At 32.3% G+C, this 12613-nt stretch overlaps 2 protein-coding genes across 2 annotated transcripts; one reads left to right on the top strand and one right to left on the bottom strand.

Annotated features, from left to right (window-relative positions):
* The first annotated feature begins 2161 nt into the window (after positions 1–2161).
* On the top strand, positions 2162–4756 carry LOC143631481 (protein HEAT INTOLERANT 4-like). The gene is made up of 13 exons (XM_077100243.1): positions 2162–2245; positions 2347–2442; positions 2723–2789; positions 2894–2952; positions 3030–3163; positions 3260–3310; positions 3385–3440; positions 3852–3922; positions 4007–4048; positions 4291–4358; positions 4437–4472; positions 4521–4584; positions 4649–4756. Exons 1-13 carry the CDS (start codon positions 2162–2164, stop codon positions 4754–4756), a joined length of 936 nt encoding a protein of 311 aa, XP_076956358.1.
* A 2991-nt stretch (positions 4757–7747) lies between these two features.
* On the bottom strand, positions 7748–11706 carry LOC143631509 (protein CHLOROPLAST IMPORT APPARATUS 2-like). The gene is made up of 3 exons (XM_077100265.1): positions 10408–11706; positions 8887–9027; positions 7748–7962 (listed from the first exon to the last, which is right to left on the bottom strand). Exons 1-3 carry the CDS (start codon positions 11254–11256, stop codon positions 7912–7914), a joined length of 1041 nt encoding a protein of 346 aa, XP_076956380.1. The 5' UTR covers positions 11257–11706; the 3' UTR covers positions 7748–7911.
* Between the last annotated feature and the right edge of the window lie 907 nt (positions 11707–12613).

A 12613-nucleotide genomic window follows, 5' to 3' on the forward strand; every position in this document is an offset into this window, starting at 1 on the left:
TACATATGTATTATTCTAAAAAAAATAACCGGGGTAGAATGAAGAATTTAGATATGGTGATTATTAAGGGACTAGAGGGAGCCACTGCTACCTTAGGAGGGAGTCCAGTCACCAGTGCCGGATCAATAAATACATTTTATAAGGCTCTGTTGTCTATGGCCAAATATAATTAAACTGTTTTTGGGTCGAGCCACATCATATATAAAAATATAAATCAAATTAAATCTATAAAATATATAATAAAATACCGGGCTTTTATTGGTATTCCACTTAATTTACTATAGTGTCGTAATATACTTTTGTAGATCTCTATATCAATAGTTCACGACGTGTTGTTGACATTTCACATATTTTATATTACATATATTTATTTATAGTATATATAAACTAACCAACAAGTAAATCATGTAAAAAACACCTACAAGTTAATAAGATAAAAACCTAGAAATGTGGCAAAAATAAAAATTAATAAGAAAACTAATGTATAGTCCATTTACTCTAACTATAGTCTATAACCTAGAAACAAAAGAAATGAAAAAGCATGTGTGTGTCAGGAAAGAAAATATTATAAAAAAATCTAACCACAAAACCATTCTTTAAACTTCATCTTCTCCCTTCCTCCCCTCCCCTGTTATTTTCTTATGAACCAAATAGTAGCAAGGTAAAGCTATGCAAGTAAATCTCAAACTTTATTCTTTCTTCTTCTCTTCAGCCGTGTTCTATAATGAATAAACGAATCGTATGTGCCAAGTTGAATATATATAATTTTTTTAAATAAAAAACCCATGGGCCCTCTATGGGGATGGGCCTGGGACCTGAGCCCTCCCCGCCATCCCCCATGGCCGGCCCTGAGTCCATGGTGGCCTTCCCTCTTTGACTTCCATAAGACTAAAACCTCAATCACTTTCTCTTCTTCCACCAAGTTGTTGATTGTTTCTGTGACTTGTCATACACAAAGCAATCCTTCTGTAGTGTTATCCTCATCCACAATGGTGCCATCAAGAGAAACATGCACGTCAGCAATGTCTTCCATATAACATTCAACATCAACCAGAGGGTTAGATGTATCTGCAAAAAACATTTAAACTCAACTACGTGACCAAAAGTCATATCAGCTGTGTCATTAATTTCTACAATTGATTTAAGCATTTGAGGTGGCCAGGAATGGTCTAACAAGTATAAAAGTGGGTTGTTTGATTTGATCCGAGGAAACATAATCAAGAACCAATAAATCCACTTGATATAGTAGAAATCTTCCACCTTAACTATGACATCAGTTATTATTCCCCGAGGAAGTTTGGGAGTTAAATCGACCAACAGATCACCATGCTGTTGGCCTTTTGAATTAGGCCAAATTTATATTGGGCATAAACACTTCCTTGAAGACACTAACACTAGCTCCAATATCTAGACATGGCTTTTGGAACTCACCCACTTGAATGAATATGATGAGCTCCCCTGGATCAGTTTGGATGAAGAGCACCCGGAAGAATGACACTCATAGTTTCAGTTTATCAAGTTTCATAAGAAATTTGTGTGTTTGTTTTTTAGTGCACAAATCCTTTGAATAACTAGCATAAGAAACTTGTTTGATTGTGTGGTTAAATAAATCGTATTTGACTTACGCCTCATTCTTGATTAATTAAATTATAATTTATCTCGGATAATTAATATAATATGTAATAATTTTTATAACAATGTTGTGATATTTAAAAAAACGTATTTTAATTACTCCTACTCGATTAATTAACGTATTTTTAACTCGATTAATTAACGTGACATTTAATAATTTTTACTCCGTATAAGAATGTTATAATATATTTAAAAAATATGTTTTCATACAATTTGTATAGGTGTTCTTTTTTTCACAGCCCAACTGTATCTATAAGTCACGTATAGAGCTAAATAAGACAATTAGTCCACGAAAGACAAAAAGACAAGATGCGACTCGTAATTATGACATTCTTGTTTTGACTTATATGTATCGTATGGCCATATATAGCGCTGCCGCTAGGGCTGGGTTGGGTGTTGATTTAAAAATCTAAGCTTGTGAATATAATAATAATAATAATAATAATAATAATAATAATAATAATAATAATGAACGGAAATTTCCAAACCCTAGAATTAAAGGTCACCAGTACCGATCGGAAAAGTAAAGATGAAACGTTGTTCAGAGACTTCAACGAGTGAGGATCAGCCTGAAAGAAAATATTCTAAGACCTTATTAGAGCTGCTTGAATGGGTAAATATTATTATACTTGTAGTTTCAATCTATTTGTTACAGATTATAAGGTTTTGAATTTGATAACCACCAAATATTATAGTATTATCTTTTATTTGTAGTTTCAATCTATAGCTGCGAGGTTGAAAAATATTCTTTTAATGCGCATGCAGGATCACTTATGGAAGCAGGCCCCGGTCTTCCCCGTCGGGGAAAAGGTTTGCATGTGCCACAATACAATATGATCAATCTATGTTACTTTTTTCACATTGCTGTTTGACTTTTCCTCACATGACATGACAGTGGACCGAGCGTCATGTGTTATCTAAGCACAATTTTGGAAGTTCTCAAACCTACAAGTGAGTACTTATATAATAATAATAATAATAATAATAATAATAATAATAATAATAATAATAATAATAATAATAATAATAATTGTTTAATTTGTTTGATGTAAAAATTTTAATAAAGTTCTAAATTCTTAATAACAATCAGGATGCATTTAAAGAAGGTGGACTGTTACATGGGAAGGAGAATGTCTATCTCTTCACTGTTGGAGAGTGTAAGCCTACCATATTTATATATATATATATATATATAACTTGAACATATTGCTGCTATTGGTTGGTTGGCTTCTACATGAGTTTTAATTTATGTTTGTTGCAGCACAAGGACTTATTCTTGATGGTAGACGGACAACAACCTACTCACCCGTGGTTATTGCTGTATGCAAGATAATAAATCTGATTATATATCAAAGATATTAATCCATGTTTTTCTTTTTCTACTATTGGCCGGGCAGATTGTATCTCCGTTTCCACCTTCTGATAAGATGGCAATTGTACCTGCAAAAGAGGGCTTACCGTCTGCAAAAGTTATTGACATGGAGAAAATGAACATGGCCTGGGTTCCTTGTAGTATTCCGCTAGGACAACGGTACGTGCTGGTTTACTTTTATTTATTTGACGACTTTAAATATATTTGTTATTTACTGGCGAATGGGGATTTATATGTTTCATCTCAATTTTGTAGGGGTGACACGCCTCTACCTCAGATTTCTGTCATAAGCTATGTCCAAAACGCGTATGCGCCCTTACTTGAAAATTTCTACAGTTATATTAATTTTTGGTAGCTAATGTTATCTGACTTTGACACAGGGCTACTTCGGATATTGGTGTTGAGCTTGGTCCTGATTCTCATATCTGCCTCCCATGTAAGTGTAAATTAGCAAATTTATTTTTTCTTCACCAGACTTTGCAACTCACAAGTTACAAAATCTTTCGTTTGAAATGCCATTGTTATGTACAATTCACAGATCGTGGATCAATAAATTAAGTAAAAGGGTATTGTTGTCTTTCAATTAAAATATATAATTTAGGTTTCTTAGTATTTGAAGTTGAGCTGTAGATAAGTCAGAGTTGGAGTCAAATTAGAATACTTGTTCCGTAAGTATCAGTAGCATATAAGTAAGGCTTTTAGGATTTATTGTAACCTCGTACTTTCAGTCTAATAAAAACAGAAAATTGTGATTTCAATTGTTCCACATGAAGTACTATCATTTTAAAGGTTACATTAGTGTTTGTATAAAAAGCCCGCTTAGAAGAATTGTTTCTGTTTTTTGCAGACTTTGATAATCTCTCCAAGGCAAAACAAAGCACTGTTGTTGATATAGTGTATCCAGCTGAAGGAGAGCCTGTAAAACACTAACTACATATAGTTATTATCAACTTGGCGCTTAACTGATTGGGTTAATTATCTTTATTTGTTTTGATTCTATAGATTGTTGTTGGTCGGTTTGATTGGAAGGTCACCTGGCGTGAGGTGAGCCATACTGTTTTCTTTATTTCTAACTTCTATCGCTTGCTTTATCACGCATTGGCAGCCTCTATATATATAGCTAGTAGAGAGAAATAAGCTGTCAGTGTGTGAATGCTACTATGCCAGTGTTTGTAAAAGCTTGTTTTTTTGATGTCGCCATTTCGATCTTAACCTTGGTTTTAAAAAAGAAACATCTGACTCATATTAAAATTTTAAATAATGTTGTTACAATGATTTATTTGCAGACTTACATTGATGGGCTCATTAATAAGGGGAAACTGAGTATTGATCACAAGGATGCCTTCAAGGTCGAGTAAACTTACTCGAGCTTGTCAAGTTATTTTTTAATCTTGATCTTGGTTTTAAAATGTGCTCTGATATTTTATTGTAGGTATTTCTCAAAGAAAAGGTTATACAAAATAGAAAGGTACTTAGCTTTGTCAAATTAATTTTTGGATGGTTTAGTTTATTACAGGCAGTTACTTACAACTCAGCAATGTCTTCAAAACCGGACTGACATTGAACTAGATGTCTTACTGGTTTGCTGATCGGACATTCGCTTGGTTCACTTAGTAATTTGGGTCAAACCATTTCTTACTGTAGGCAATACTGGCTCTGGAGGAATTGAGGAGGACCGATGAGAAAGTTGCTGCATTTGAGAATATGAGGTTTTATAAATTTTACCCGGATTTCGCAGTCTTCCAGGTTTGACTTTATTTATTTTTTAAATAAGGTTTTTTGTTTACTGATAAAATTTGACGCGGCCACAGTTCAAATTGGGAATGTGCATGAAACCGAAAAAACCAGAAAACCCGTACTGAATCGAATTTGTAGATTTTTAATTATTTTTATTTAAAGTAATTTATAAGGATTTAATAAATATATAACTCATATATTGTAGCCCAAATTTATAATAGTAACTATCAAAATGATTTATGCCCAAATTCATTCTTTTTGTACATTTTTTTTCAGCCCAAAATGTTCAACCTTAAATAGCAAAGCCTAAAAAACCGTAACTTGACCGAATTCAAATCGAAACCTAAAAAACAAAACTATACAATTTTAAAAAATTTAATAATTGAAGTCTCGGTTTCTGGTTCTGCTGTTACCAAAACCGTCCCAGACTGAACTGTGCGCACACCCTTGCTTCAAATGACCATATTTTGAAAAATAACCAGAACTACCTTTGTTGATTAAATAGGGTTATTTGGTGTTCGTGCATAAGTTTTTCTTGCAGTCTTTACGTATAAATCCCTATTATGGCAACGCCCATCAAGTATTCTAAGGAAACCATTGCGCCTAAGCTTCCTAACATATGCAATACGTATTTATATGTAACTTAGTTCCATGCATCGTACCACTTTTGGATTTTGTTTTATTTTTATTTATTTTATTTGCGTTAGCACAGATGTGGGCTATTTGAATCGGGGTCCTTTAATATGCACAAATATATTCATGTTTCAAACCATAGATGTGTTCACCTATGACCTAACCATTCTTTTGAGTTTGATCTCAAATAAAATAAAAACTGATGCACGCATCTTGATTTGCATAACGTCTAGTCTAAACATCACAAATCCGAAATCTAGTAGCTCATACGTAATGGTTAATGCTTCTTTATGGGCATTTCCGTCATATCATCATCATCATCATCACTCTTTTTAGTAATGGTTAATGCTCTTTATAGGTCTTTATTGTAGTAACGTCTATGCCCTATAATGCTCGATTACGGATATTTCTATGGTGAAGGATTTGTCAAACCTTTGAGATCAACCATCATGATTCTCCCATCATCACCGTAGTTTACTTTAACCCTTAATCTCCTGATTAATATCTTAGATTGGCTTTTCATTGTGTTACTTGATAGTAACTTAAACCCTAACATTTTTAATTTATATAAATCTTTCACAAAGACATGTATTTCTTTATTAATATACAAATACACAAAATATGGATTTCAACAGTACAACCAACCACATTTACTTTAATAAGACGAATACATCACATGTTTAATTTTTATCTAAAGCAACCACCTCCTATACTTGACTTTGCACTATCCAATCCATGATGTTTCTCCAACACATAATGTCAAAAGATAACAACATATTTATTTAATTTTCGATTTTGTATATTCATCGTATTTTAACCTAAGCCAATTTAAAAATTAAGTCTGGTAAAAATGTTTTTGTCATTTTATATTTGACTAACGACAAGATCTAGTGTATTTATGGCACAAAAAGTGAAAATGTTACGTTTTTACTTAGTTTAATGACTAAACATGGATGGCTCATACATGGGCGACCTAAAACATTAAGATAAACATTGACGGATCAATAATGATTAATTAGGGCGAGCACAAAGATGGCGTCGGTCAGGGGCGGATGTACTTAGTAACTAGGGGTAACATTCGCTACCCCTCAACTTTTCGGCGGTATTATAATTATTTATTTCTTTAGCGATTTTCGTATTTCGCTACCCCTGAAAAAATATAACGTTGCTCCTTGTTGTTTAAACCAATTGATATTGTTTCCATTTATATATAACACAAACCAAACTACATCTGGATAATGGGTAAGCGAGCAACAAGCTGCGCCGCTATCCCCTTTTAAACCTCAACCAAATTAAAAGTTAAAATCAATTAAAACTCAACCAAAGTTTAAAGCCAACTAAATTAAGCTCAAACCAAATAAAACTATTGTTCGGTGTTCTCTTTCGTTTGGACGTTTGGTTTAGGCCAGATATCAACGTTCAACAAAATAAAGTTTCATACAGTCACCGTAAACCCTACACTACACCGACCCCCTGCCGCCCTCCTCCGGTCACCGAACCTCCATGCTACAGCTGAGTAGCCGACAGCCGGTGACCCCTTAGTCCCTCTTACATGGTTCGACTTTTACTTTTTCAATTTAGTTATTCTTTTACTTTTCTCTAAAATTATAAATGTTTAATTTGTTTACATAAATTGCTAATTTAGAATTGTTTAGGTAATTAAGGTTTATATATAGATTGTAGTTTATTATGGATTTATGGTTTAATTTTTGTTTCTTCGAAAATTAGGGAGTCTGGAAGATGAAACGACAAACTCTTATTAGCAATATTTTTAAACGAAAATTCCAAGAAAATGATGTTATCGATCCAACACCAATTTCAAAAAAAAAGTTATTATGTGAAATACGGTTAAAAATAATTTATTTATCGTATAAAATACGGTAAAAAAATATTCGTTTACATCGTATAAAATACGGTAAAAGAAATTCTGAACGTTACCCCTGAAATTTTTGTCTAGATCCGCCACTGGCGTCGGTCAAATAATGACGGGTTGAAAATATATACCATTGAAAAACACTTCAAGTTCCCGAGCCACTAAAAATAATCACTTTAGCATAATCATTAACTATTTACTTAGCAGTTGAATGAAGAAACGATTTTATACAGATTTGAAGATATGCTACTTGACTTGCATGGGAGCCTTTAACAATTATGTATGGATCCTAATATTTTTTCACAGGTAGGCATTAACAATTATAACACGTAAAAGTGATCATGTTAACCAATTTGGGTTCATAATTTTTTTTTTATGTACTTTACACATTGACACTTAAAAGGTAAGACACTCGTTTTTTTCTTCACTTTATTCATATATACCCATTGAGCCGGACCGTAAAAATCCCTGAATTATAACTACATGTTAAAAAAGTATTTTTATACCAAAGAATTATGGAATAAACCTTTATTTCCTCTTCTTGCATATGTACATTTTGTGGTTACACTATTGTTGTGCAAAATGAAATAAACTTAAGGGTTCTAAATGTATTAAATAAAACTAAAAGGACTTATTGCAATAACAACACAAGATGGTGGGTTTATTATGTTACCTCATCGCAACCTGAAGAATTTGTCTTTTTCATAAACCGTCCCTGCAAAAGCGTAAAATGACAAAACTAAGACGTAGACAAATAAAGAATCACAATTTAGCAATATTTTATCATCAACATATGAGTACGATGAGGATTTAAAAAAAATATATTAATATTACTCGATGTATAAATAGCCTCATTATAAACATTTGTCACCATGATAACTTAATTATCTTATTATTTCAAACACAATTTACTTTGCATTTTGCATGGTAACATAGTAAACTTTTTTTTAAATAGTCGTGGTAAACCTGTCGTATTCTTAAATTGATGGGTTAAAGTGTCAAGCCACAAAATTTACATGAATCTGAAAATCATAACACACATAAGCACTCAAACACGACTTGCTTATAGGGATGACAATAAAATCCGAACTTGATGGAAAACCCGAAACACGATATAAATGGGACGGGTAATACCCGACCCACTAGGGTTTAGGACGGGTTTGTGATTAGTTTTAAAAATTTTCGCGGGTTTGGGATTTCTAATATATCCAATTACCCGACCTGATTACCCGATAACATATACCCATTTACCCGATTATGTACTCGATATAGCTTATTACACACACACACTATATTCCAAATATATTATTTGTCGAAACTTGTTTATGTCAATTATTTGAGATATTTTATCTTTATGGTAACCATCTTTGTAATCGATTAGTTATATTTTGTCAAAATCCGGTAGAAACCCGGCGGGTTTTGAGCCGGGCATACCCGACGGGTATTTTATTAACCCGATAGGAAACCCGAAACTCGACGGGTAATTACTTGTGGAGTTGACCTAGACCAACCAATGAAGTTGATTGTATTTACAAATGTTAACTTAAAATCGACCTAAACAATTTCAAGTTAAATTCTAAAAAAAGTGAAGCTAAGCAGGATCAATATTTTTTTAGGAATAAGTGGAAGAAGTTGAAACCTTGCATCTGGGGCGTTTATCAGAGCATGCATTTTTGAGTGGACGGATCTTCTTTAGATGATTTTTGTCTGTGGGACGCGTTGCACTAGATTCGTTACGCCCATCCTCCTCGGAGAATAAATCAATGTTAGCCGCTTTGGCCTGCAAGTAGGCCCACAAACCATCAATGCAATTTCATATAACAATTATTTTACAATAATAATAGTTAACTTCAATTACTTTCATCACAAATAATGAACTTATAATCCAAACAATTAAAATAATGGGACATGCTTCAAAGAATCAAAGCTCAAATACATAAAACTAGGGTCCAGGGCCGGCCTAAGGGGAGGCAGGGTGGTCGACTGCCACAGGCCCGACATCCTGTTAGGCCCGGATTTAAAAAAAAAAATTATGTATTTTTATGAAAAACAAATATGTATAATCAATGTTTCAACCCAATTGCATATCCACTAGCTTGGTCTAGTGGCAAAGAATTTTGACATATAACCAAAAGGTTGTGGGTTCTAGTCTTGTTTGAAACATTTTTAAGTGTATTTTTTATGAAAAAGTTTTTTACACTACTCAAATTATAACCAAGTAAGCCTATTTAAAATAAAATTGTTTAAACTCAACAAAATGTTCATTTTACTTAAAGCTCAAAAAAACTTTCGCCTTTGGCCCAAAAAAACTTTCGTCTTCTCAGAGCCGGGCCTGCTAGGGTCCTGTATGTGATAAAAAAAAGTTATACTTTGAAAGAGATTATTAATCTAGTGTGTTTTCTAAGTAAATCATAGATAAAATATTAATAATCAAGTTCTTTAATTTTTGTTTCATTCATAGATTGATTAGAATTATTTAGTTTGTCTTGAAGTCAATCGTTTTATACGCAAGTAATCAAGTGCTTAAACTTTTGTTTATGGAACAAGTCCATGAAAAACCATGTTAAGACAAAAAGATAAAAAAGACAAATTTTAAGGAATTAAGCAATCATTAAAAAAGTTTTAACAACTTCAACCCTATATAAAGGTATTTAAGTTTTATTACAACCCTAAACTTTTATTGATGAATAAAAATAATGATGATGACACTAATCCAATCAAATCAAACATTTTCTCGTTTTTTCAAAGATTTTATTTTGCTTGATAACATAAACCAAAATAAAATATGCACCGACAGTTTGTCAAGAAAATGACAAGAATAATGTTTATTCCGAAATACAAATATCTTGTTTACATAATTTATGTCAAAACAATCATCTGTGCATATATAATTTATTTCTAAACAATTCCATGTGCAAGGTTCATGTTAGTCTTTTTTAGACTATTTAGAGTTCTCATACATTTAATATTTCACAAGAAGATATTTTTTCTTTATAATAATATTAAAAAGGTTAACTTAAACAACAAGTGTTGATTAAAATGTCAAACTAACTTGGCTCAGCTTTAGTAGCTAATAACTATTTTTATTATTACGTGGCGTGTAGAATGATATTCGGTACTCATTTACGTGACAGTAACGTGACAGTGGTTTACGACTTACATGGATATCACCTCTCGAAGATGAAGAGTGCGAAATGTCTTCCGGCACGGGCGACTCTTTATCCGCCCATTCATTCAAAACCGCGTCGTAATCCAATTTTAACACCAACCCCCTTCGGACCTCTGATTTCGGCCTCATCAAGTCCTCCACCCTTTTCTTCTTCTTTTTACCAACACATTTTCCGATAACCGCCAGCGACGTGTTCACCACATCCACCATTGTAAAATTACACCGATTCCGTTCACCCGCATTCCTCAACGCCCTCACTCCGTTCCTCACCCCGAACCCGAGCCCCATTGGATACCCATAACAATTATTATCAATTAATTCATGATTTCCTGTAATTGAATTACAATCCCCCATAATACTATCAATCCCCTCTTCAATTTCCTCATTAAGAATCGACCCGGTATCAAAATCATCAAGAAATTCGTTAACTTGACACGAATTATGGATTTTTAAATCGGTTAACGAACAGGGTTTGTTTGTAAACTGTCGCTGAAGGAGACCGCCCGAATTATTCATAATTAACTCCGGCGGGTGGTCGAAAAACCCGGGAAGGTGTTGTTTGGTGAATTTGGGGATATTATTGAGTTTGAAAATGTTGGGGGAGGCCATGGAAAGCACAGCAGCAGCTTCATTGTAAGTCTGGTTCGGTCTTTTTCGCGGTGTTCTCGGTTTCTGATTCGAGATTGTTATCGGGGAATTGCTTGATTCCGACAAGGTGGAAGACGGAGATGATGAATTTGAGGTTGTTGTTGTTGTTCTACTGTAATTATTACTGATTTGCCATTTGACCAAATGCTCAAGGTCAAACCCACAAGCTCTTGAACTTAAACAAGATGACATTTTGAAACTTCAAGTGACAAATAATTTGATGAAATGATTAGAAAAAGAATTAAAAAAACAGAAACCCTAAACCCTAAAAATGGATAAAATATATATTATAACAAAAAAGTCAAAATAAAACAAGAAAGCAATTTTGGGTAAGAAAGAAGATTGAAGATATGAAAGAGAGAATCTTTGTATGTAAATATAGAAAGTAAAGAGACACACATATCTAGGAGATTGGATGGTCAGAAGGCTAATCATGAAATGATCCAATAATAACGGTTAGTGTGTGTTTTTATGTGTGAATCATGAGAATGACAGAAGCCCACCTCCCTGTATGCATATATCTGCATCTGCCGATGTGTGTGTGTGTTTGGTAGTGAGCAAGGAAACAAAGGTATAAAGAGAAAGGCCCCAGACATTTTCTACTTGCCGAAGAACAAGGACCACTCTGTTGTTACTTGTAATTGTTTCTACTTTTTACCATTGCCTTTTGGAATTGTCTAATGTTTTTTTTTTTATATATAATATTTTTTAGAGTATGGAGAATGTATTTTTGTACTGCATATGTTCAAAATTACTCTTAGGGCGCGTTCGTTTCATGGAATTTTTTTAATGGAATTGGAATTTGAATTGGAATTGGAGTGGAATGTTTAAAAATCCATCATATATTTAGTTGGTTAATATGTTATTGAAATTAGAATCTTCTCCATTTTATTTACCCCCATTCGATCTACTAACATATGAATAATAAAATAACAAAAAAAATGATAATTTAAAAAAATCTAAAAATATAAATATCAGAAAATTAATTAAAAATCAAACAAAAAAATAATAAAAAAACTAAAAATATATTAAATATTTATAAAAAAAATTAAAAAAATATATTAAACTAAAAAGAGTATTAAACAAGAATTTAAAAACAAAACAAAAATTAATAATAATAATATTTAATAATAATATATGTGACGGCTGAGTAGTTGTTTGATAATAATAATAATAATCTATACTCTCTAATAAAAGCATACAAGTTTTGCCACTTGTTAATCTTATATTAAACCTTACCATTTTTAATAAATTTATATTAATAAATAATAGTTACCATTTTTAGAATTTTTGCTTCAAAATTTATTAATTTAATATTTAATTCATATTTTTTTTCAAACATTTGATATTTATAATTATATTTTACTTTAAAATTGTTTTAAAGACTATTGTACAACGACTTAATAGCGTTTAACGGGTTTATTATTTCTTGTATACTGATTATTTATTAAATATTGTATTTTCAAGAACTACCCGTGTAGTACACGGGCCTCAAACTAGTAATAATAATAATTAATATATGCTTCATCTTCACTGTTATTGTTGTAAC

The sequence above is a fragment of the Bidens hawaiensis genome, unplaced genomic scaffold, assembly GCF_021521415.1.
Source record: "Bidens hawaiensis isolate Kalapana, Puna unplaced genomic scaffold, B.hawaiensis_p1.1 tig00006085_1, whole genome shotgun sequence".
Lineage (NCBI taxonomy): Eukaryota > Viridiplantae > Streptophyta > Magnoliopsida > Asterales > Asteraceae > Bidens > Bidens hawaiensis.